Here is a 26,064-nt window from a genome sequence, read left to right on the forward strand (position 1 = left end):
GCACCACCATTCAATAAGATCATGGCTGATCATTCACCTCAGTATCGCTTTCCTGCTTTCTCTCCATACCCCTTGATCCCTTTAGCTTAAGGGCCATATCTAACTCCCTCTTGAATATATCCAACAAACTGGCATCAGCAACTCTCTGCCGTAGGAAATTCAACAGGTTAACAACTCTCTGAGTGAAGAAGTTTCTCCTCATCTCAGTCTTAAATGGCTTAGACTGTGGCCCCTTGTTCTGGACTTCCCCAACATCGGGAACATTCTTCCAACATCTAACCTTTCCAGTCCCGTCATAATTTTATATGTTTCTATGAGATCCCCTCTCATCCTTCTAAACTCCAGTGAATACAGGCCCAGTCGATCCAGTCTCTCCTCATATGTCAATCCTGCCAGCCTGGGAATCAGTCTGGTGAACCTTCGCTGCACTCCCTCAATAGCAAGAACATCATTCCTCAGATTAGGAGACCAAAACTGAACACAATATTCCAGGTGAGGCCTCACCAAGGCCCTGCACAACTGCAGTAAGACCTCCCTGCTCCTATATTCAAATCCCTTAGCTATGAAGGCCAACATATCATTTGCATTCTTCACTGCCTGCTGTACCTGCATGCCAACTTTCAATGACTGATGTACCATGACACCCAGGTCTCGTTGCACCTCCCCTTTTCCGAATCTGCCGCCATTCAGATAATATTCTGCCTTCGTGTTTTTGCCACCAAAGTGGATAACCTCACATTTATCCACATTATATTGCATTATATTGCATCTGCCATGCATTTGCCCACTCACTTAACCTGTCCAAGTCACCCTGCAGCCTCTTAGCATCCTCCTCACAGCTCACACCGCCACCCAGCTTAGTGTCATCCACAAACTTGGAGATATTACACTCAATTCCTTCAACTAAATCATTGATGTATATTGTAAATAGCTGGGGTCCCAGCACTGAGCCCTGCGGCACCCCACTATTCACTGCATGCCATTCTGAAAAGGACCCGTTTATCCCGACTCTCTGCTTCCTGTCTGCCAACCAGTTCTCTATCCACATCAGTACATTACCCGCCATACCATGTGCTTTAATTTTGCACACCAATCTCTTGTGTGGGACCTTGACAAAAGCCTTTTAAAAGTCCAAATACACCACATCCACTGGTTCTCCCTTGTCCACTTGACTAGTTACATCCTCAAAAAATTCGAGAAAATTTGTAAAGCATGATTTCTCTTTCATAAATCCATGCTGACTTGGACCGATCCCGTCACTGCTTTCCAAATGCGCTGCTATTCATCTTTAATAATTGATTCCAACATTTTCCCCACCACCGATGTCAGGCTAACTGGTCTATAATTCCCTGTTTCCTCTCTCCTTTTTTAAAAAGTGGGGTTACATTAGCTACCCTCCAGTCCATAGGAACTGATCCAGAGTCAGTAGACTGTTGGAAAATGATCACCAATGCATCCACTATTTCTATGGCCACTTCCTTAAGTATTCTGGGATGCAGACCATCAGACCCCGGGGATTCATCGGCCTTCAATCCCATCAATTTCCCCAACACAATTTCACGCCTAATAAGGATTTCCTTCAGTTCCTCCTTCTCACTAGACCCTCGATCCCCTAGTATTTCCAGAAGGTTGTTTCTTTCTGAAGACAGAACCAAAGTATTTGTTCAACTGGTCTGCCATTTCTTTGTTCCCCATTATAAATTCACCTGAATCTGACTGCAAGGGACCTACGTTTGTCTTCACTAATCTTTTTCTCTTCACATATCTATAGAAACTTTTGCAGTCAGTTTTTATGTTCCCAGCAAGCTTCCTCTCATACTCTATTTTCCCCCTCCTAATTAGACCCTTTGTCCTCCTCTGCTGAATTCTAAATTTTTCCCAGTCCTCAGTTTTGCTGCTTTTCCTGGCCAATTTATATGCCTCTTCCTTGGTTCTAACACTATCCTTAATTTCCCTTGTTAGCCACGGTTGAGCCACCGTCTCCATTTTATTTTTACTCCAGACAGGGATGTACAATTGTTGAAGTTTTTCTATGAGATCATTAAATGTTTTGAATTGCCTATCCACCATCAGCCCTTTAAGTATTATTCGCCAGTCTATTCTAGCCAATTCACTTCTCATATCATCGAAGTTATCTTTCCTTAAGTTGAGGACCCTAGTCTCTGAATTAACTGTGTCACTCTCCATCTTAATAAAGAATTCAACCATATTATGGTCACTCTTCCCCAAGGGGCCTTGCACAACAAGATTGCTAATTAGTCCTTTCTCATTACACATCACCCAGTCTAGGATGGCCAGCCCTCCAGTTGGTTCCTCGACATATTGGTATAAAAAAACACCCCTAATACACTCCAGGAAATCTCCCTCTACCGCAATGCTACCAGTTTGGTTAGCCCAATCTATATGTGGGTTAAAGTCACCCATGATAACTGCTGTACCTTTATTGCACGCATTCCTAATTTCTTGTTTGATGTTATCCCCAATCTCACTACTACTGTTTGGTGGTCTGTACACAACTCCCACTGGTGTTTTCTGCCCTTTGGTATTCCGTAGCTCAACCTATAGCGATTCCACATCATCCAAGCTAATGTCCTTCCTTAGTATTGCATTAATTTCCTCTTTAACCAGCACCACCTCCTTTTCCTTTCTGTCTATCCTTCCTGATGGCAGCGGGGCGCTGGAGACCTCACCGCCGCCTTTCACACTGTTCTGGAATGAAACCCGGAGCGCAAAGGACCAGAAAATCCAGATCTTAGATTTGAGTAGAGAGGGCACAATTTCAAAATTTGCAGATGACAGTGAACAGTGAGGATAGTTTTAGATTTCAAGAAGATATAGACAGGCTGGTAAATGGGCGGACATGTAGCAGATGAAATTTGACGCTGGAATTTTAGTAGGAAGAACAAGAAGAGGCAATATAAATTAAAGGGTACAATCCTAAAGTGAGTGGCTGAACAGAGATACCTGGGGTTATATGTGCACAAAGTGTTGAAAAAGCGAGTCAAAAATAGAAACATAGAAAATAGGTGCAGGAATAGGACATTCGGCCCTTCGAGCCTGCACCGCCATTCAATGAGTTCATGGCTGAACATGCAACTTCAGTACCCCATTCCTGCTTTCTCGCCATACCCCTTGATCCCCCTAGTAGTAAGGACTACATCTAACTCCTTTTTGAATATATTTAGTGAATTGGCCTCAACTACTTTCTGTGGTAGAGAATTCCACAGGTTCACCACTCTCTGGGTGAAGAAGTTTCTCCTCAACTCGGTCCTAAATGGCTTACCCCTTATCCTTCGACTGTGACCTCCCCAACATTGGGAACATTCGTCCTGCATCTACCCTGTCTAAACCAGTCAGAATTTTAAACATTTCTATGAGATCCCCTCTTATTCGTCTGAACTCCAGTGAATACAAGCCCAGTTGATCCAGTCTTTATTGATATATCAGTCCCGCCATCCCGGGAATCAGTCTGGTGAACCTTCGCTGCATTCCCTCAACAGCAAGAACGTTCTTCCTCAAGTTAGGAGACCAAAACTGTACACAATACTCCAGGTGTGGCCTCACCAAGGCCCTGTACAACTGTAGTAACACCTCCCTGCCCCTGTACTCAAATCCCCTCGCTATGAAGACCAACATGCCATTTGCTTTCTTAACCGCCTGCTGTACCTGCATGCCAACCTTCAATGACTGATGCACATGACACCCAGGTCTCGTTGCACCTCCCCTTTTCCTAATCTGTCACATAGAAACATGGAAAATAGGTGCAGGAGTAGGCCATTCGGCCCTTCTAGCCTGCACCGCCATTCAATGAGTTTATGGCTGAACATGCAACTTCAGTACCCCAATCCTGCTTTCTCGCCATACCACTTGATCCCCCTAGTAGTAAGGACTTCATCTAACTCCTTTTTGAATATATTTAGTGAATTCTGTGGTAGAGAATTCCACAGGTTCACCACTCTCTGGGTGAAGAAGTGTCTCCTCATCTCGGTCCTAAATGGCTAACCCCTTATCCTTAGACTGTGTCCCCTGGTTCTGGACTTCCCCAACATTGGGAACATTCTTCCTGCATCTAACCTGTCTAAACCCATCAGAATTTTAAGCGTTTCTCTGAGGTCCCCTCTCATTCTTCTGAACTCCAGTGAATACAAGCCCAGTTGATCCAGTCTTTCTTGATAGGTCAGTCCCGCCATCCCGGGAATCAGTCTGGTGAACCTTCGCTGCACTCCCTCAATAGCAAGAATGTCCTTCCTCAGGTTAGGGGACCAAAACTGTACACAATACTCCAGGTGTGGCCTCACCAAGGCCCTGTACAACTGTAGCAGCACCTCCCTGCCCTGTACTCAAATCCCCTCGCTATGAAGGCCAACATGCCATTTGCTTTCTTAACCGCCTGCTGCACCTGCATGCCAACCTTCAATGACTGATGTACCATGACACCCAGGTCTCGTTGCACCTTCCCTTTTCCTAATCTGTCACCATTCAGATAATAGTCTGTCTCTCTGTTTTTACCACCAAAGTGGATAACCTCACATTTATCCACATTATACTTCATCTGCCATGCATTTGCCCACTCACCTAACCTATCCAAGTCGCTCTGCAGCCTCATAACATCCTCCTCGCAGCTCACACTGCCACCCAACTTAGTGTCATCCGCAAATTTGGAGATACTACATTTAATCCCCTCGTCTAAATCATTAATGTACATTGTAAACAGCTGGGGTCCCAGCACAGAACCTTGCGGTACCCCACTAGTCACTGCCTGCCATTCTGAAAAGTCCCCATTTACTCCTACTCTTTGCTTCCTGTCTGACAACCAGTTCTCAATCCATGTCTGAACTCCAGTGAATACAAGCCCAGTTGATCCAGTCTTTCTTGATAGGTCAGTCCCGCCATCCCGGGAATCAGTCTGGTGTGGGACCTTGTCGAAAGCCTTCTGAAAGTCCAAATATACCACATCAACTGGTTCTCCCTTGTCCACTCTACCGGAAAATGACTGTCAATGCATCCGCTATTTCCAAGGCCACCTCCTTAAGTACTCTGGGATGCAGTCCATCAGGCCCTGAGGATTTATCTGCCTTCAATCCCATCAATTTCCCGGCTAATAAGGATTTCCCTCAGTTCCTCCTTCTTCCTAGACCCTCTGACCCCTTTTATATCCGGAAGGTTGTTTGTGTCCTCCTTAGTGAATACCGAACCAAAGTAGTTGTTCAATTGGTCCGCCATTTCTTTGTTCCCCGTTATGGCTTCCCCTGATTCTGACTGCAGGGGACTTACGTTTGTCTTTACTAACCTTTTTCTCTTTACATATCTGTAGAAACTTTTGCAATCCGCCTTAATGTTCCCTGCAAGCTTCTTCTCGTACTCCATTTGCCTTGCCCTAATCAAACCCTTTGTCCTCCTCTGCTGAGTTCTAAATTTCTCCCAGTCCCCAGGTTCGCTGCTATTTCTGGCCAATTTGTATGCCACTTCCTTGGCTTTAATACTATCCCTGATTTCCCTTAATAGCCACGGTTGAGCCACCTTCCCTTTTTTATTTTTACGCCAGACAGGAATGTACAATTGTTGTAGTTCATCCATGCGGTCTCTAAATGTCTGCCATTGCCCATCCACAGTCAACCCCTTAAGTATCATTCGCCAATCTATCCTAGCCAATTCAAGCCTCATACCTTCAAAGTTACCCTTCTTTAAGTTCTGGATCATGGTCTCTGAATTAACTGTTTCATTCTCCATCTTGATGTAGAATTCCACCATATTATGGTCACTCTTCCCCAAGGGGCCTCGCACAATGAGATTGCTAATTAATCCTCTCTCATTACACAACACCCAGTCTAAGATGGCCTCCCCCCTAGTTGGTTCCTCGACATATTGGTCTAGAAAACCATCCCTTATGCACTCCAGGAAATCCTCCTCCACCGTATTGCTTCCAGTTTGGTTCGCCCAATCTATGTGCATATTAAAGTCACCCATTATAACTGCTGCACCTTTATTGCATGCACCCCTAATTTCCTGTTTGATGCCCTCCCCAACATCACTACTACTGTTTGGAGGTCTGTACACAACTCCCACTAACGTTTTTTGCCCTTTGGTGTTCTGCAGCTCTATCCATATAGATTCCACATCATCCAAGCTAATGTCCTTCTAAACTATTGCATTAATCTCCTCCTTAAACAGCAATGCTACCCAACCTCCTTTTCCTTTTATTCTGTCCTTCCTGAATGTTGAATACCCCTGGATGTTGAGTTCCCAGCCCTGATCATCCTGGAGCCACGTCTCTGTAATCCCAATCACATCATATTTGTTAACATCTATTTGCACAGTCAATTCATCCACCTTATTACGGATACTCCTTGCATTAAGACACAAAGCCTTTAGGCTTGTTTTTTTTAACACCCTTTGTCCTTTTAGTTTTGTGCTGTTCAGTGGCCCTTTTTGTTCTTTGCCTTGGGTTTCTCTGCCCTCCACTTTTCCTCATCTCCTTTCTGTCTTTTGCTTTTGTCTCCTTTTTGTTTCCCTCTGTCTCACTGCATTGGTTCCCATCCCCCTGCCATATTAGTTTAACTCCTCCCCAACAGCACTGGCAAACACTCCCCCATTCAGATAATAGTCTGTCTCTCTGTTTTTACCACCAAAGTGGATAACCTCACATTTATCCACATTATACTTCATCTGCCATGCATTTACCCACTCACCTAACCTATCCAAGTCACTCTGCAGCCTCATAGCATCCTCCTCGCAGCTCACACTGCCACCCAACTTAGTGTCATCCACAAATTTGGAGATACTACATTTAATCTCCTCGTCTAAATCATTAATGTACAATGTAAAGAGTTGGGGCCCCAGCACAGAACCTTGCGGTACCCCACTAGTCACTGCCTGCCATTCTGAAAAGTCCCCATTTACTCCTACTCTTTGCTTCCTGTCTGCCAACCAGTTCTCAATCCAAGTCAGCACATTAGCCCCAATCCCATGTGCTTTAACTCTGCACATTAATCTCTTGTGTGGGACTTTGTCGAAAGCCTTCTGAAAGTCCAAATACACCACATCAACTGGTTCTCCCTTGTCCACTCTACTGGAAACATCCTCAAAAAATTCCAGAAGATTTGTCAAGTATGATTTCCCTTTCACAAATCTATGCTGACTTGGACCTATCATGTCACCTTTTCATGTCAAAGGTTGGGAAAGCGGGTCAAAAAGCATACGGGATAGTGGGCTTCATAAATAGAGGCAGAGAGCAAAGAAGTTATGATGAACCTTTATAAAATACTGGTTCGACTACAACTGGAGTAATGTGTCCAATTCTGAGCACCACACTTTAGGAAGAATGTGAAGGCCTTCGAGAGGGTGCAGAAAAGATTTATGAGAATGATTCCAGGGATGAGGGACTTCAGTTACATGGATAGGCAAAAGAAGCTGGGGTTGTTCTCCTTCGAGCAGAGAAGGTTGAGGAGAGATTTGATAGAGGTGTTCAAAACCATGATGGCTTTATGTCATGTATGTATATCTGGGGTTACGAGCCGCCAGGTGGCGCAACTGGCGGAGGTCATTGGGCTGTACGCATGCGTGTGTGGCCCAGGTATAAAAGGCAAGCCATCATGTGATGTAATCACTTTGGGCCCGAATAAAGCAGAGCCAGGTTTGTACCTGTGTTAGACTGAATAATGTAAACTATCGAGTTATTACATGCATAACATTTGACGACGAGGTAACTTAAGAAGCTTCGCATGCAAAAAAAAATGAGCACAATTGGAATTCTGGAGAGATTCGTGGAGGCAGAGGACTGGGCAGATTTTGTAACTCGCCTGGACCAGTACTTCGTGGTCAACAAAATGGAGGAATCCACTGACGCAGTTAGGCGCAGGGCGGTCTTCCTCACGGTTTGCGGTCCGAAAATCTATGGGCTCAAAGAATCTTCTCTCACCTGCAAGCCCAACGGACAAGGACTATGAGGAATTGTGTGCTCTGGTACGTGACCATCTCAAACCAGAAGGCGGCATCATCATCTCACGATATCAATTCTACAAGCACGTTCGTTCTGATGGCCAGGATGTGTCGGAATTCGTTGCCGACCTACAACGACTAAGGTGGACCGTGTAAGTTCTAAAACGCGTTGGGCGACATGCTGCGGGACTTCTTTGTAATCGGCATCAACCACGAGGTGATCCTGCGTAAGCTACTAGTGGCGGAGACGTTGGATTTGAGCAAGGCCATCGCGATTGTCCAGGCATGCACGTCGACGGACAAAAACTTAAAGCAGATATCATCAAAAAATCGGAACTCGGCAAGTACTGTAAACAAGATTGTATCGTCATTTGGCAAAGCTGCACATGGTAGGGCCTACTCGACTGCGTATGCGAAAACTGTTTCTGCCCAAAGTCCGCCAATGGGAATGAATCCAATTTCACCGTGTTGGCCTTGTGGGGGCAATCATCGGTCTCATCAGTGTCGGTTTAAACAGTACATTTGTAAAGGCTGTTCGAGACTGGGGCATCTCCAGCGCATGTGTCCGCAACTGAGCAAGCTTGCTGCGACACAACACGTGGAGGATGATGACCAGTATAGCACAGATCCAGATATGCAATCCAAGATACCAGAGGAGGAAGTGTATGGACTGTATTCATTCCTAACAAAGAACCAATCGATAATGATAAATGTGAAAGTTAACGGTGTTCCGGTACCGATGGAATTGGGCACGGGTGCGAGTCAATCAATAATGAGCCAGAGGACATTCGGCAAGCTGTGGGATACTAAGGCTGTGAGGCCTAAGCTGAGTCCAGTCAATGCCAAGTTGCGTACGTACACTAAAGGACTCATAAGGGTGATTGGCAGTGCAGTAGTCAAGGTATCGTATGATGGTGCGGTTCATGATTTACCGTTATAGATTGTTCCAGGCAATGGTCGAACGCTGTTCACCAGGAATTGGCTAGAAAAAATCAAATGGAATTGGAGCGATATCAAAGCGTTGTCGGCGGAGGATGATACTCCATGTGCTCAAGTGTTGAGCAAATTCCCTTCGCTGTTTGAACCAGGCATCGGCAATTTCATGGCAGCCAAGGTGCAGATTCACGTGGACTCAGATGTAAGTCCCGTTCATCATAAAGCTCGGGCGGTTCCGTACATGATGAGGGAGAAGGTCGAAATTGAACTGGACAGACTCCCAGCATGAAGGGTCATATCACCGGTCAAATTTAATGAATGGGCCAGCCCATTGTTTCTGTGTTGAAGAGTGATGGCACCGTCAGGATTTGTGGAGACTACAAGGTTACGATCAACCGAGTTTCGAAACAGGATCAATACCCGTTACCGAAGGCTGATGACCTGTTTGCAACGCTAGCTGGGGGAGAAGTCATTCACTAAACTGGATCTGACGTCGGCCTACATGACACAGGAGCTGGTCGAGACGTCGAAGAAACTTACGTGCATCTACATTCACAAAGGACTGTTTATCTACAACAGGTGTCCTTTCGGAATTCGCTCGGCTTATATTTCAGAGGAACATGGAGAGTCCACTGAAGTCCGTCCCTAGAACTGTTGTGTCCCAAGATAACATCCTAGTCACAGGTCATGACACCGTTGAACATCTGAACAACCTGGAAGAGATTCTACGTCGTCTGGACAAAGTGGGACTCAGACTGAAACGTTCGAAGTGCATCTTCATGGCACCGGAAGTCGAATTCCTGGAGAGGAAAGTTGCTGCTGACGGCATCAGGCCTATGGACTCAAAAACAAGGGCCATCAAAAATGCACCCAAGCTTCAGAATGTGACGGAGCTGCGTTCGTTCCTTGGTCCACTCAACACTTCGGTAATTTCCTACCTAGATTGAGCACTTCATTAGACTCACTGCACATGCTGCTAAGAAAAGGAGACAACTGAGTTTGGGGTGCGTCTCAAGATAGAGCTTTTGAAAAAAAGCTACTAATGTGCTTTGCTCTAACAAGCTGCTGGCACATTATGATCTGTGTAAGGGTCTCGCATTGGCCTGTGATGCTTCATCATATGGAGTTGATTGCGCGCTCCAACAAGCTAATGAGTCGGATAAACTACAACCTGTTGCGTATGCTTCTAAAAGTTTGTCAAAGGCGGAAAGAGCCTACAGCATGGTAGAAAAAGAAGCATTAGCTTGTGTGTATGGAGTTAAAAATATGCATCAGTACCTGTTTGGTCTTTGGTTTGAACTATAAACAGATCACAAGCCACTCATTTCATTGTTTTCCGAAAACAAAGGTATCAATACCAATGCATCGTCCCTCATTCAGATGCCTGTGATTATGTCATTCACCATTGACTTGGCACCAAGAATTGTGCCGATGCACTGAGCCGTCTGCCGTTGCCCACACCGGAGATGGAGATGCCACAACCTGCAGACCTACTGTTAGTTATGGATGCTTTTAAAAGTGAAGGAACCCCTGTCACGGCCCAACAAGTTAAGACCTGGACCAGCCAGGACCCGATATTATTGGTTGTGAAACATTGTGTCCTTAGTGGTGATTGGTCTGCCATACACAAGCAAATGGGTGAAGAGACCAAACCTTACAACCGTCACAAAGACGAACTATCCATTCAGTCAGATTGTTTACTGTGGGGTAATCGTGTTGTTATGCCTAAGAAAGGCACAGAAAATTTGTACATGATCTACATAGCACTCATCCCGGTATTGTCATGATTAAAGCCATTGCCAGGTCTCATGTATGGTGGCCTGGAATTGACTCTGATGCAGCTAAGTAAAGCACCAGCGGAATCGCCGCTGAGTTGCCATCTAAACCATGGTCCAGGATTCACATCGACTTTGCAGGTCCCTTCCTGGGAAAGATGTTTTTAGTTGTGGTGGATGCATATTCCAAGTGGATAGAGTGTATAATCATGTCATCCAGTACATCCACACCTACCATTGAGAGCTTTCATGTCATGTTTGCCACTCATGGTCTGCCCGACATCGTTGTAAGCGACAACAGACCTTGCTTCACTAGTCTGGAGTTTCAAGAGTTCATGAAACTCAATGGTATTAAGCATGTGAGGTCAGCACCATTCTAACCCGCATCTAATGGTCAAGCAGAACGTGCTGCCCAAATCATTAAGCAGAGTATGAAACGTGTAACTCAAGGTTCACTGCAGACTCGCTTGTCATGCATATTGCTTAGTTACAGGACAAGACCCCACACCCTTACCGGGGTACCCCCTGCTGAACTATTGATGGAGAGGTCTCAAGACCAAGCTCTCTCTTGTCCACCCTGACTTGAATAATCATGTTGAATACAGACATCAAAGTCAGCACGACATTTCTGTTAACGATCCTGTGTATGTTCTAAATTATGGTCAAGATCCCAAGTGGATCGCCGGTACTGTTACGGCCAAGGAGGGTAAAAGAGTGTTTAGCGTCAAGTTCAAGAATGGACAAACATGCAGGAAACATGTTGATCAGATAAAGCTGCGGCACACGGATGAACTGGAACAGTCTGAAGAAGACACAATCAGTGACCAACCAACCTACCCTCAGTCATCAGAGGACTCCGCTGTCATAGAAACATAGAAAATAGGTGAGGGAGTAGGCCATTCGGCCCTTCGAGCCTGCACCGCCCTTCACTAAGTTCATGGCTGATCTTTTCCTCAGTACCCCTTCCCTGCTTTCTCTCCATACCCCTTGATCCCCTTAGCCGTAAGGGCCATATCGAGCTCCCTCTTGAATCTATCCAATGATCTGGCATCAACAACTCTCTGCGGCCGGGAATTCCATAGGTTAACAACTCTCTGAGTGAAGAAGTTTCTCCTCATCTCAGTCCTAAATGGCCTACCCCTTATTCTAAGACTATGTCCCTTGGTTCTGGACTTCCCCAATATCGGAAACATTCTTCCCACATCTAACCTGTCCAGTCCCGTCAGAATCTTATACGTTTCTATGAGATCCCCTCTCATCCTTCTAAACTCTAGTGATAAAGGCCAAATTGATCCAGTCTCTCCTCATATGACAGTCCAGCCATCCTGGGAATCAGTCTGGTGAACCTTCGCTGCACTCCCTCAATAGCAAGAACGTCCTTCCTCAGATTAGGAGACCAAAACTGCACACAATATTCCAGGTGGGGCCTCACCAAGGCCCTGTACAACTGCAGTAAGGTCTCCCTGCTCCTATACTCAAATCCCCTAGCTATGAAGGCCAACATACCATTTGCCTTCTTCACCGCCTGCTGTACCTGCACGCCCATTTTCAGTGACTGATGAACCATGACACCCAGGTCTCGTTGCACCTCCCCTTTTCCTAATCTGCCGCCATCCAGATAATATTCTACCTTCGTGTATTTGCCCCCAAAATGGATAACCTCACATTTATCCACATTATACTGCGTCTGCCATGCATTTGCCCACTCACTTAACCTGTCCAAGTCACCCTGCAGCCTCTTAGCTTCCTCCTCACAGCTCACACCACCACCCAGTTTAGTGTCATCCGCAAACTTGGAGATATTACACTCAATTCCTTCATCTCAATCGTTAATGTATATTGTAAAAAGCTGGGGTCCCAGCACTGAGCCCTGTGGCACTCCATTAGTCGCTGCCTGCCATTCTGAAAAGGACCCGTTTATCCCGACTCTCTGCTTCCTTTCTGCCAACCAGTTCTCTATCCACGTCAGTACATTACCCCAATACCATGCGCTTTGATTTTGCACACCAATCTCTTGTGCAGGACCTTGTCAAAAGCCTTTTGAAAGTCCAAATACACCACATCCACTGGTTCTCCCTTGTCCACTCTGCTAGTTACATCCTCAAAAAATTTCAGAAGATTCGTAAAGCATGATTTCCCTTTCATAAATCCATGCTGACTTGGTCATCAATGAATTTGGACTTTCAATCCCTGACATGGTCATTGCCACTCCCATCAGATCGGCTACCCAGCCCCCAGTCATAACAGACTCAGAACACTCGCCCACGGCTGGAGTTGAACTGAGACGATCAACTCGGGAGCGGAAAGCCCCGGACCGTCTCAATTTGTAAAAACACCGTTACTAATATCTTAACAGGGGATATTGTCATATATGTATGCTTGGGGTTACTAGCCACCAGGTGGCGCCACTGTCAGAGGTCATTGGGCTGTACGCACGTGTCTGCGGCCCAGGTATAAAAGGCAAGCCATCATGTAATGTAATCACTTTGGGCCCTAATAAAGCAGAGCCAGGTTTGTACCTGTGTTAGTTTACAGTATTCCGTCTATCGAGTTATGACATACATAACAAAAAGTGTCTATGTAGTTGCAGCAGGGAAGCAAGTGAGCTGCCTCTATCTCTGCTGAAACCGAAAGGGTAGCACCTTGTAGAAGCATGCGGAAGAGAAAGATGACACACAAGTAGATTCACAAGGTAGCTAGCCACTTAGTTGATTCATTCAATGTTTATGCACCGTTTCCATTAATGTGCTGCAGATTCCAGGAAGGAGCCTCAGGTGAAGAAGTTGAGGGCGCTGGTGACTTTAAAAGTCACAGCTAAGGTGTGTCAGCTCGATTCTCTGGGCTGCAGGTCTTGCTCGAACAATGTGCAAATGCCTGCGATGACCTGGTGCGATAGCCTGAGCCTCCTTTGGCACTGGTGCTGTCATATTGAGGAAGCTCAGCCTCTGCCGATATAACCTGTGTTGAGGTTATCGTCTCCGGCGCGGTGAAGCCCTGCGCTGACACCATCAGGTGGTCGAGAAGGTTGGAGGTGTTGCTGGTGCTGCTGGTGTGCCTGATGCTGCTAGTGTTGCGGCTCATCATGGTCAGATTCTGAAGACCAAAGGGGAGACAAGATAAATGCCACCCATGCTGATGGAATAGAAGGCAGGTGAAGTAGGGTTGAGAGAAGCAATCTGTCAATGGTGAGAGAGGTCCTTCCAATGAGGTGATACTGGATGGAGACTTCGCTGGAAGCTAAATGTGTGCTGGGAATGCAGTCATCAACAGCTTCTGCCTGAGCCAAGTGATCAGCTGTGAAGTGTAAGCTTTTATAGAATATTTCATGTTGTCAACTAATCAGCTGGAGCAATGGCCACTGAACTCCCACCTCAGGTTAACAGACGTGGTTCCCGAGCTGCGTGTTTCCCGTGGGCATCCAGGTAAATTTGAAAGGTAGGGTGAAAAAGCCGCTTAAGGATCATGGAGAAAGACTGGATCGACTAGGCTTATATTCACTGGAATTTAGAAGAATGAGCGAGGATCTCATAGAAACATATAAAATCCTGACGGGACTCGACAGGTTAGATGCAGGAAAAATGTTCCCGATATTGGGGAAGTCCAGAACCAGGGGTCACAGTCTAAGGATAAGGGGTAAGCCATTTAGGACCGAGATGAGGAAAAACTTCTTCACCCAGAGAATTGTGAGCCTGTGGAATTCTCTACCACAGAAAGTTGTTGAGGCCAGTTCGTTAGATATATTCAAAAGGGAACTAGAAGTGGCCCTTACGGCTAAAGGGATCAAGGGGTATGGAGAGAAAGCAGGAATGGGGTACTGAAGTTGCCTGATCAGCCATGATCATATTGAATGGTGGTGCAGGCTCGAAGGACCGAATGGCCTGCTCCTGCACCTACTTTCTATGTTTCTTTGTTTCTATGACAAGTATCTCTTTATGATTTGAATTAGGTTCTGCCGTTCGGGTTGCTGCCGCACTGGCAGACACACCCGAGGGAAAGGCTCGGGGGGTGAGATGATGGTGGGTTCCCGACCGCTACAACTTATTTCAAATTTATCACCCGACCCACCTCCGATCGCGTCCGCACGGACCACAGAAAATTCTGGACATTTTGTTTAAATACAAATATATTTCTTACGGGGGTACAGTCCTCACCGCTTATAACGGTGCATTAGTATTAACACGATTTGTCCGATCTAAGCATTGAATGATAAAACCATCATAGCCCCATGTGTCCCTTGCCATGATGCCGGCAAAAATTATTCATATGAGTAACGGCCTTATTTTACAGAGATGGTTATAATATGACCAGACTCGCTATGATAAATCCTTCATCATGAGCTGGAAACTAGCAATCTAATTTTGTGTCCAATAAGTTGGAAGTTTCAAGTCACACGTTCTGAGCTAGAAAATGGGTCAGGGGCTGTTAACAGAATCGTAGTGCAGATTGAACCTTCCTTATCCAGAACCACCCCTCATCCAGAACCATTCCCGGCCACTGGGTGGCGCATGTGCAGAACTCCGACATGAACAAATTGAACAAGTTGAAGTCCTTCCTCGCTGCTGACTCCTGCAATCACTGGCCTTACCCCGTGAGCCACCGCTCCCCCCCGCTCCCCATGATCTCTCTGCCGCACTCCCAACCCCAAGCCAGCCAGTCCCGATATCCCCTTGCTCAGTACTGTACCATCCAATTTAACTTGACTACCCCTCGTCTAGAAAAATCCCTTGTCTAGAACAGGCCAGGTCCCGAGGCTTCCGCATAAGGGAGGTTTAACCTGCTGTTAAAGCTGACCAGCTCACAGTTCCTAGGCAGCAACCACTGCTGCAGTTCTCCCAGTCGCACTGGCAGTTTTGACCTTTGGCCTGGTAGCACTGGTGGTTGCGACCGTTTGCCCGGAGGGCGGTGTAAATGGTGGGGACTGTGATTAACTCATTGCAAACTTTTCTTCTTGCATTTGTCTCCGTTGAATGCTTCATATTTGCATTCAATGGTAAATAAATGCTTTAGTGACTGTAGTTTCTGATCTGTACTTATGATCCACCATCCCAGAGTGCCATAATGTAGCATAAAAGCAGTGGGGTAATTTTAGGATATCGTGTGCTCCCACTGGCCGAAGCTTTGTGTAATTCCGTGAAATTACCCCTTATGTTTAATCCAGTAAATGGGGATTTCTTCAAATAGAGTAATTGTCAACCTTTGTGCCATTTCTGCTAAAAATGCAGTTTCTGGACTTTAAGGGATCCAGTTCATTTATGGGAATCTGCTAAGAGAGAAATGTTTCTATAAACACTTATAACTGCTGTAAACACAAGTCCTTGAACATTGTACCAATTAGCCTCTTCAGCTACACTGAATTACTTTGTTTCTCATACATACCTGTTCATATCATCCATATTATCCGCTGCAAAATAAAAGCTCTTAATCTTGGGATGGCATGCTTTGAATGCGCTGTTAAAAAGAGAGAGATAGAGCACACAATAAACCACAAGCTCTCATACATTATTTTTTATTTAAAAATGTTCAAATGCTCTCAGCTATTGAAGGTTGATACTAAACGATTTCTCTCTGCTGGGTAACTATATTTTTTTCATGCCCTTTGTGCCCCAGGGCTAAAGAGGGGCAAAAACAAAAAAGGCCAATATTCCAGTTCCTGATTGCTGTCCATTAAGTCCGCTTGAAACACATGGGCAGGGGTGGGACAGGGTTTGCTATCATGGCCCCACACTCAAATAGCCTGCTGACTGTGACTGTCTAGCCCACACATGAAGGATGATCACTTGTGTAAACTGTTCAAAAAATAATGTTATAGCACCATTACTGTATTATATATGGGGTAGAACACTTATGTTAGAGAATGTTATGAACCAATAAAGCATTAAGGAGGTCAGCTGACATAAACTCATAAATACTGACTTCATCTTCTGAGCCCTTGGTTTTCTCACACTTGAAGCACACTCTATTCCAATTTTTGCTGACAGTTTTTGTGGGTGTTTCAAGAACTGCAATGGATGGTCAGTATGCTTCTGCAGTCAAATCATGAAAAATGAGCAAACTGCAATGCTAATGTATTATGTGACTTTAATTGCACTGATATTGTGATTTATTTTAATATATTTTGAGAGAAAAGCCCAAACTGTTTACATTTCATTTAAAAAAATGGATTGTGTTACGAGACTGAAAAAAACGCAAGACTTGCACTGATTTAATCTCATCATGTCGCTCAGAAGTGTCTCAAAGTGCTTCACATAGTGAATTACTTTGCAGTGCAGCGACTGCTCCCATGACCAAAAATGGGTGCACAGCAAGAACCTAACAACAGCAGTACGACAAATCACCAGTCAATCTATTCTTGCTGGTACTGATTGAAGGAAAAATGTTCGCCAGGACATTGGGAGAACTGCCTGCTTTTCTTCAAATCATGCCATGGAATCTTTAATACTCAACTGAACCAGAACATACAGCTGGGGCCTTGGTTTAATGTCTCATTTGAAGGGTAGCACCTCTGAAATGCAGCACTCTTTGGGTCCTGCACTGGACTGTCAGCCTACATTTTGGCTACTTTTATATTGCGTTATGTGTCCACACAAGTGCTGTCAGCTTCCAGCAGCAGGACCTGTTTATTTGAAATCAGGTCTCCCAGGCAGCTAGCCCGCCTTAGTAAATCTGACACTTAATTTATGGTTCACCCAGCTCTGTGAAACCTGCATACTGGGAGCCACTAGCACATTATAAAATAAGCAGTTTATACGATCAAGAAGGTTGGCCCCACGACCTTCTAACTCAAGACACGAGTCTACCCACTGAGCAAAGCTGACAAACTAAGCTGATCAAGGTTTTTGATGGTGCCAAACAAAATAATAAAAAGCTTGAACAATTTACAAACATCAGCTAAAGCCTGAGATTGTTTTAGCGCTTTGCTTTAGATTGAGTTTGGGTCTCTTATTTTATATCATATTAACAAATAATTTTAGTGCATTACACTACATATTATATTGCCTTAAAATAAATCAGCAGCTCAATAATATACATTGAAATGTCAGACTTATGTTCCTAATTAGAATTCGGGATTTCAATCGGTCAAAAATCCTACATTTTATCAGAGATTAAAGTATTAGTACAGAACACTATTAGTTTTTGGAGTGCAAGGGTATTTGCTGATGAAAATCAGCATATGCTGGTGTCCATCTAACATAGACCATTAGCCTTATGTCGGATGTCAATCTTACTTTTCTAAATAGAAGATCCTCACAACCCTATTCTGACTGCTAGGATAAGAACAGGGACTTACCAACTGATAACTATATCCACAGCCTTACACCTGTAGGACTCTTGTGGTGTAGTGTGTTAGGAAACCAACATATTGTAGCATGGGGTTTATAAAAAATATCATAAAATATTACAAAGTTGTGCTGAATTTAATTTGTCTTTTGTGGACGTGGAATTTACATATCTACACAATTAAGTAAGGACAATATTTTTCAATAAGGTTTGAACTTACGGCTTTATCTAAGATAATCTCATATTTTTTCTTTGTTTGTACTCATGTACACACAACCAAATAAACCAGGAGAACAGCAGAAAATACAGGACAGGAAACAGGAGAAAAAAAATCTATGTACAGGAAATTCTGACCACATTAAGAAAACATTGGATCAGATAAACCAGACAGCATGGCCAGCCCGTGGTGGGGTGGGGGAGGGACGGTTGTTAGCTATTGGGAAGGAGAGGGGAGGCAGCAACCGGGAGGGGGAGGGAAGGAAATGACTGATAGGAGGAAGGGAAGCAGCGACAAAGAGAGATAGGGGAAAAAGTAACCGGGAGGGAACTCTTAATATATTTTTTTAAAACGTTGCCATCCTCGTCTGCCGTCCGGACACGCCATGACGCACCATCTTGCCGTCCGGAGGAGGCGGGGGTCCCCAATGGAGTGCACTCTACGCGGGAGTCCTCCCTCTATTTATTGGGAACTTGGCCTGGAGCAGTCCCGTGCAATAAGATTTTAAGTCGGTTCATGGGCTCCCAGGCCACCTGTAATTTCTGCGGTCTGGAAGAGTCCGTGTTCCATGTTTTTAACTGAGTGTGTGAGGTTGCAGCTCCTCTTCCAATACTTGAAGGGGCTGCTCCTCAAATTCTGGTTGCACTTCAGTCCCACACTCCTGGCACCCTGTGCGGAGGAGAGCAGGCAGGTCGAAGGGCCCCTTCGTAGGACTGCTCCTGGGCATGGCCAAGGGGACCATCAGCCGATCCAGGCAGCGGGCGGTCAAGGGGGTCGTTTAGCCCGACGGCCGGCCTCTCTTCCGCGGTTACATCCGAGCCAGGATGTCCCTGGAGATGGAGCACACGATGTCCACCGGTACACTCACGGCCTTCCGCGAGAGGTGGGCGTCGGAGGGACTGGAGTCGATCATCACTCCCGGCAACCAAATTTTTATTTGATTTTTTATGTCTAAATGTTAATTTGTTTAAATTTGTCGATTTTTGTGCCCCCCCCCCTCCCCTTTTAGCCAGAGGGCACTTGAATAATTTGTGTTTTGATGCCCTCAGGAAAAGAAAAACAGGGGGCACTGAAAAGGTTTTGGAGTGTGACCCCCTCCCCCCCTTTAATCAGGGGGCACTTGATTGTTTTCTACAAAAATAGTTGTAGAGTTGTTGAGTTGGGAGTGGCTTAGTCAGTCACGTGATGGTCAAAAGACTCAATAAAACCCCAGCCAGTTGGGTTCGGGGGATCCACAATGAGGCAGGTGGTTGTGAGCCTGGTGGATGAACTGGTAATGTATAGTGTGATTGTTAAACCTTTTGCTAATCAACCAACTAGTTCTTAATAGCAATGTGTTGCTATGAATTCTTAAGCAAAGAACCCATGAAGTAAATACATTACATACAGTTATTAGTGTGAAATGAACATCAGGACATATAACCAACATTAATTACTCGCTGAATAGTAAATCACATTGAATTAATTTCTTTCCTGTAAAGTCCAGGATGAAAGGGATTATCAGACCATCACTGCCGCAATACTTACTACTTTTTCCGACATTCACTTGCTCTGTCAATTGTGAACTCAGATAGGCAGATAAATCCCTCAGCCTTTTCATCCTGAGAAAAATCCAAAACACCTAGTTGAACAATTTTTGTTGCATATTTTTTCATTTCTGAATCAACTACTCAAATGTTCAATGCATTAAGTATCTTTTTTGAAAAGTCTTCTCATGACGCTGTTATTGCATCGAGTCCAAAACAATGCAATAGGTTTGAGCATAAATCTGAATGAAAATATACAAACTTTAGGTTCAAAGGTAAGCACTCCTAAATGGCAAGTTATAAGCGATACTGGGATATAATATCCTCAGTTTCCTAATGTTAGCGGAAGAATTGATCACAAGTAAAAACTGACCTTCTCTTTGACAAACAGGAGAAAAAAAAATTACCGAGTCTTTTATTTTTACAGATACTGGCTGGCCTGCTGTGCATTTCCAGCATTTCCGGTTTCCAATTTCTAGCGTTTTTTTACTTAAGTTCCAGATTTGGCAACATCTAACCACCAATAGAATATGACACAAATGGTAAATGTACCACATTTATTCTGCTTTACCATACTGAGAGAAATTAAATAAAGTGCTAAACATAAGTACATGTAGTTACTTAGTTTTCATGTTAGTCACTGAGTTGCAATAGCGCACATGCACACTTTTAAGGATTGAGAATGCTATTATTGTCTGCTGCATCACATACAATAGGTTTAAGTCTTCTTGAAACTGAAATTTAGAAATTGAGAGATTAAAAAAATAAACTTATTGTGCCATGTATGGTAGATTACATATACACACATATTCAGTCTACCATTTTGCCAAGTGGTTTTGCTGTCGCAAAATACCCTGAAAGAATTAGCAAAATAAGTTGTGTGAAAAGTATACTGGTTTTACAAAATTATAAAAATGCCAATCCACCAGTGCTTCCATGTTCCTAAAAATGACACAAGAGATTTTTACAAATTTCCAGAATTCACTCTGAAGTGAGCAAATACTGAAGCTCTGCAAGCACTAGTTACATTGCACAATAAACATAAATCGTAATGGATCCTCTCAATTACTTTCAAAGAATGCTATTCACTGCTTGACTTTATTTTACAAAATATTTTCTTCTTGTTCATGCATTTCTTTCTCCCTGTCAACTCCCCTATGAGACACGTCTTAAGTTGGTAGACTGGGCAGCGAGCTGCTCAAAGACCTTGCCAAAGCGGCTTTATAACCTGACAATATAGCAGATTACAAAGTGCATCGGCAATGTCTGACTTCCTTTCACTCCTCCTCTTGGCAAAAGCTTCTTACTTCCACTCACCGCACTTCTCCAGCTGATTCAGTCATGAACTTAACCATGTTGGAAAACTCAGATGCCAAGCTGAGTCCTCCTACTCTGTGACACGCTAAGTTAGTTCACTAACCTCCTGTACTATCATCTACTCTGTAACATACTAGGGTAGTTCACTAACCTCCTGTACTATTGCCTACTCTGTAACATACTAGTTAGTTCACTAACCTCCTGTACTATCATCTACTCTGTAACATACTAGGGTAGTTCACTAACCTCCTGTACTATCATCTACTCTGTAACATACTAGGTAGTTCACTAACCTCCTGTACTATCATCTACTCTGTAACATATTAGGTAGTTCACTAACCTCCTGTACTATTGCCTACTCTGTAACATACTAGGTAGTTCACTAACCTCCTGTACTATTGCCTACTCTAGCACACTAAGGGCTGGATTTTTGGCTTTTGAGATTTCGGAGCGGCAATGGTGTCAGGGCGGTCCTGATATCGCCGCGAAAAAGCTTGTGCCCTTGTCTGCAAAATACAGCAAAAACTGAGGTTTCACGATCGGGGGCGCAAAATCAGGCATGATATAAGGACGTTTTTGCGTCCCAGCTGAAAATTGCGGTGTTAGGAAAGTTTTGTAGATTTAAGGGACTTAATTGTTGTTCAGCGCCCTGCAACATAATATTGTATATTGAATGGGTTTCTTTTGATGGGGAGGGTTTTTGTTATTTTGTTGCAGTAAAATTTATGATTCATTCTTTGCCATTGATGCCTTGTGTATCATTCCAACGTTCACCAGAGATGTGTCTTTATGGGGGCACATAGCATGTCCAGTATTAGCTCCATTCCTCAGTTTTCTCCATTTAGGAGAACTGATCCATTATGAGCTGGCAACGTGCGACTCTTGTTCCGGCAGCATCTCCATGCTGCCTCCCCCATGGATGGTATGGCTAGCCAATGTGGGCCTCGCCAGGCTCCTCTTTGTCATCCTCCTCCTCCTGAGGTGAGCCTGCAGACCCCACTGGCAAGGCCCGGCCCCTCATGATGATCAAGCTGTGCAACATGCAGCACACCACAATGAATTCGGAAACCTGTTGAGGGGAGTATTGAAAGCTGCCTCCAGAGCGGTCCAGGCATCCGTCTCCCTATAGGAGGTGGCATATCTCTGTCAGCACATCCTTTCGGAAGTGCAGCCTTCTCACACACTACTCCTCAGAGAGCTGGAGGTATGCCTGTAAACCATGGGGCATAAGCCCTCCTCCCCAGAAGTCTTTGGCCTCCCCCCATCCGGGGCCAACATGGTCAAGAGCCCTTCTTCTAGCTTGACACCACCTGGTAATAGCATGCAGCATGAAATGCTGGCGAACTAGTAATGCCCCCATTAAATTCTCTCACTGACATTGTAAGGACACTGTAATGGCAGGTAAAACTGCTGCTTTCAAGTCGGAGCTTCACGCAGCGTGATGTGTGCAACCATTGCAGTCAATGTGACCTGCGATGTCGGATCCTCCTCCCTCCATTTAAATACATCGCCAATATCACGTCTGTTTTTTCAGACGTTTCCTGGGACGTGCGTTTAATGAGGTGTTAGGGCCGAATTTTGCATAGCGGAACGTTGCACGATGATTGACGTCATGATCTCAGTGAAATTAAAGGGCGGGGTGGTAAGTTTTTGCGCTGCCGCAAACCATGAGCCGAATTTGCCGACCAAGCGGTAAAAGGTGGACGCCCGCCGTAACGCCTAGAAACACCATTTTCCACCCCTCCGGGGCACTAACTGAGGCGCAAACAAGCCGAAAATCCAGCCCTAAGTTCACCAAACCCCTGTACTACCAGGCAATTTAGAAAAAGATACCCGTTGAAGAAAAACTGCAGTAGACTCGCAAACCAATTAGGCATTAGCTTCCCCTCTTTTTTTTAGAATGTTCTCTACAGTCGTGTGAAAGTGGCTGCATGTCTGGACTAATATTTTCTTAATTGAGGCAATTTCCCTGCTGAGCTGACTCCTTTAATAGTTTACATTACTGAGAATTTTTAATAGCTCAGTTTTTTTTCACACTTCAAAAGTACTTCAATTGCTGTAAAGCGCTTTGGGACATCCTGATGTTGTAAAAGGTGCTGTATAAAAGCAAGTTTGTTCCTTTAAAAAATAATTCTTTTGAAAACTCATTTAATCCTGTTCGCTGAGACCTGAATTCATACACAAGAGACACACACATTCATAGTAAGCATATTTAAATTAGATCTTACTTCTTCATTCATGTACCAATACAGCGAGACATCCTTCAATACAACCCAGTACTTTTTCCACTTCTGTGAAAAGTAGCTCTTGGCATCCTTTTTCTTCCATAACCAGCCTTCGCAGTCTCCACGACCAAGGTCCTTGCAAGAAATTCTTCTCCTGCTCATAGCTGTCACAGTACCTGAAATTATCAGGAAACAGGAGAAGGTCAGGCAGTCAAATACCCAGCTACACATAATGGCCTAGAAATTCATCTCGGGCGCTGGCACAAAGCAGGCGGTATCGGATTGGCCGCCCGTTATATGCAGTGTCTGATATTCAGTTCCAGTGCAGCTAATGGCACATTTCAAAGAAGAGCAGGGGGAGTTCTCCTGCTGTCCTGGTGAGCAGGGGGAGTTCTCCTGCTGGAGTCCATTATTAAGGAAGCAGTAGCAGAATATTTGGAAAATCATAATGCAGTCAAGCAGAGTCAGCATGGTTTTATGAAAGGGAAATCATGTTTGACAAATTTGCTGGAGTTCTTTGAGGATGTAACGAGCAGGGTGGATAAGGGGGAACCAGTGGATGTGGTGTATTTGGATTTCCAGAAGGCATTCAATAATGTGTCAAATAAAAGGTTATTGCACAAGATAAGAGCTCACAGGGGTAATATATTAGTATGGATAGAGGATTGGCTAACTAACAGAAACCAGAGAGTCGAGATAAATGGGTTATTTTCCGATTGGCAAACGGTAACTAGTGGGGTGCCACAGGGATTTGTGCTGGGGCCTCAACTATTTACAAACTATATGAATGAATTGGATGAAGGGACCGAGTGTAATGTAGCCAAGTTTGCTGATGATACAAAGATGGGTGGGAAAGCAAGTTGTGAGTAGGACACAAAGAATCTGCAAAGGGATACAGACAGGCTAATTGAGCGGGCAAATATTTGGCAGATGGAGTCTAATGTGGGAAAATGTGAGGTTATCCACTTTGGCAGGGAACATTAAAAAGCTAATTATTATTTAAATGGAGAGAGATTACAAAATGTTGCAGTACAGAGGGACTTGGGGGTCCTTGTGCATTAAACACAAAAAGTTAGTATGCAGGTACAGTAAGTAATCAGGAAGGCAAATGGAATGTTGGCCTTTATTGCAAAGGGGATGGAGTATAAAAGCAGGGTAGTCCTGCTACAACTGTGATAGGGTATTGGTAAGACCACACCTTGAGTACTTCGTACAGTTTTGGTCTCCTTATTTAAGGAGGGATATTCTTGCATTGGAGGCAGTTCAGGGAAGGTTCACTAGGCTGATTCCGGAGACGAAGCGGTTGACTTATGAAAAAAGGTTGAGCAGGTTGGGCCTATACTCATTGGAGTTTAGAAGAATGAGAGGTGATCTTAATGAAACATATAAGATACTGAGGGGACTCGACAAGGTAAATGCAGAGAGGATGTATCCACTCGTGGGGGTATCTAAAACTAGGGGGCATAATTTCAGAATAAGGGGTCGCCCATTTAGAACTGGGATGAGGAGGAGTTTCTTCTCTCAGATGGTCGCGAATGTGGAATTCTCTGCCCCAGAGAGCTGTGGAAGCTAGGTCATTGAATATATTTAAGGTGGAGATGGACAGATTTTTGAACGATAAGGGAATAAAGGGTTATGCAGAGCAGGCAGGGAAGTGGAGCTGAGTCCATGATCAGATCAGCCATGATCTTATTGAATGACAGAGCAGGCTCGAGGGGCCAAATGGCCTATTCCTGCTCCTATTTCTTATGTTCTTATGTAAAAATATATCCCTCAACCAACACTAAAAACAGATTATATAGTCATTATCTCATTGCTGTTTGTGGGGCCTTGCTATGTGCAAATTGACTGCTATATTTCCATACATTACAACAGTGACTACACTTCAAAAGTACTTCATTGGCCACAAAGCACTTTGGGATGTCCTGAGATTGTGAAAGGTGCTATATAAATGCAAGTCTTTCTTTTCTTTTAATGCACTCCTGGATTTCTGCCCAAAGGGGAAGGTGTATGTTATGTGCATGAAGGTACACTTCCATCAAACCAATAATGGTGAGTTCCCAGCCTGGGTGGGTCCAATGGTGTCGAGGTCTGTGGCGGGCTGCTCGGCCACTGCTGCCTTCATCCTGCGGCAAAAGACTTTCCCTTAATAGGCCTTGTTAAGTCGGCCCAGTGTGTGACCCGGCCCCAATTAAGAGGAGCGGGTCTGGTGCCGGTATATTTAAAAGGACCATGAATTTGCATTTGAAGCTGTATCAAGAATCCTATTCTGGACAGTTGGGACTTGTAAGGCCACAGGACTACAGTGATAGCTGGAACAAGGTAGAGGGCTGCACCCAAGTTCTCCGATGACTCTCTCCATGATCTTGTGGAGCGAGTCTGGACACGCAGGGAGGTACTCTTCCCTGTCAGTGGGTCTACCCAGGAGACCAAGAGGGCTTCATTAGAGATTGCAGAGGAGGTTGTTAGCAGGGCAGTTGTAAGGAGGATCTGGGTGCAGTGCTGAAAACATTTGAATGATCTTCTGTGATCAGGAAAGCCACAATCACTTTCATCCTGCTGTGCCTCTCGACACATCCCCATCATTCTGCCTTCCCAGCCCTACTCCTACACATCCTTTCTTGCACCAACATCTCTTGCACCTCCACCCATGCCTCTCTCTCTATGTACTTTATCACATCCCCATTTCACTAGCCACCCCTCACCCTCATCCTAGTGCTATCACATCAGCTAACAACACACAAGGAGGCCACTTGGTATTACCACCCCACCCCTCATAATCACATTCTACACATCTGACCCTTCTAGTTCTTGCACTCATTCCATCACTCTCACTCAACTTTCTCTCCTTG

General features: G+C 44.7%; 1 protein-coding gene across 1 annotated transcript in view; it reads right to left on the bottom strand.

The window, feature by feature from the left end:
- The window catches only part of cnksr2a (connector enhancer of kinase suppressor of Ras 2a), a 799,210-nt gene that overhangs the window by 143,775 nt on the left and 629,371 nt on the right, over nucleotides 1-26,064 (bottom strand). The window contains exons 14-16 of the mRNA XM_070893873.1: nucleotides 23,216-23,388; nucleotides 19,672-19,745; nucleotides 16,026-16,097 (exon numbers count right to left, since the gene is read on the bottom strand). Coding sequence (XP_070749974.1) covers nucleotides 16,026-16,097; nucleotides 19,672-19,745; nucleotides 23,216-23,388 — 319 coding nt within the window. The remainder of the gene's footprint in view (nucleotides 1-16,025; nucleotides 16,098-19,671; nucleotides 19,746-23,215; nucleotides 23,389-26,064) is intronic.

This window comes from Pristiophorus japonicus, chromosome 11 (assembly GCF_044704955.1).
Source record: "Pristiophorus japonicus isolate sPriJap1 chromosome 11, sPriJap1.hap1, whole genome shotgun sequence".
Classification (NCBI taxonomy): Eukaryota; Metazoa; Chordata; class Chondrichthyes; family Pristiophoridae; genus Pristiophorus; species Pristiophorus japonicus.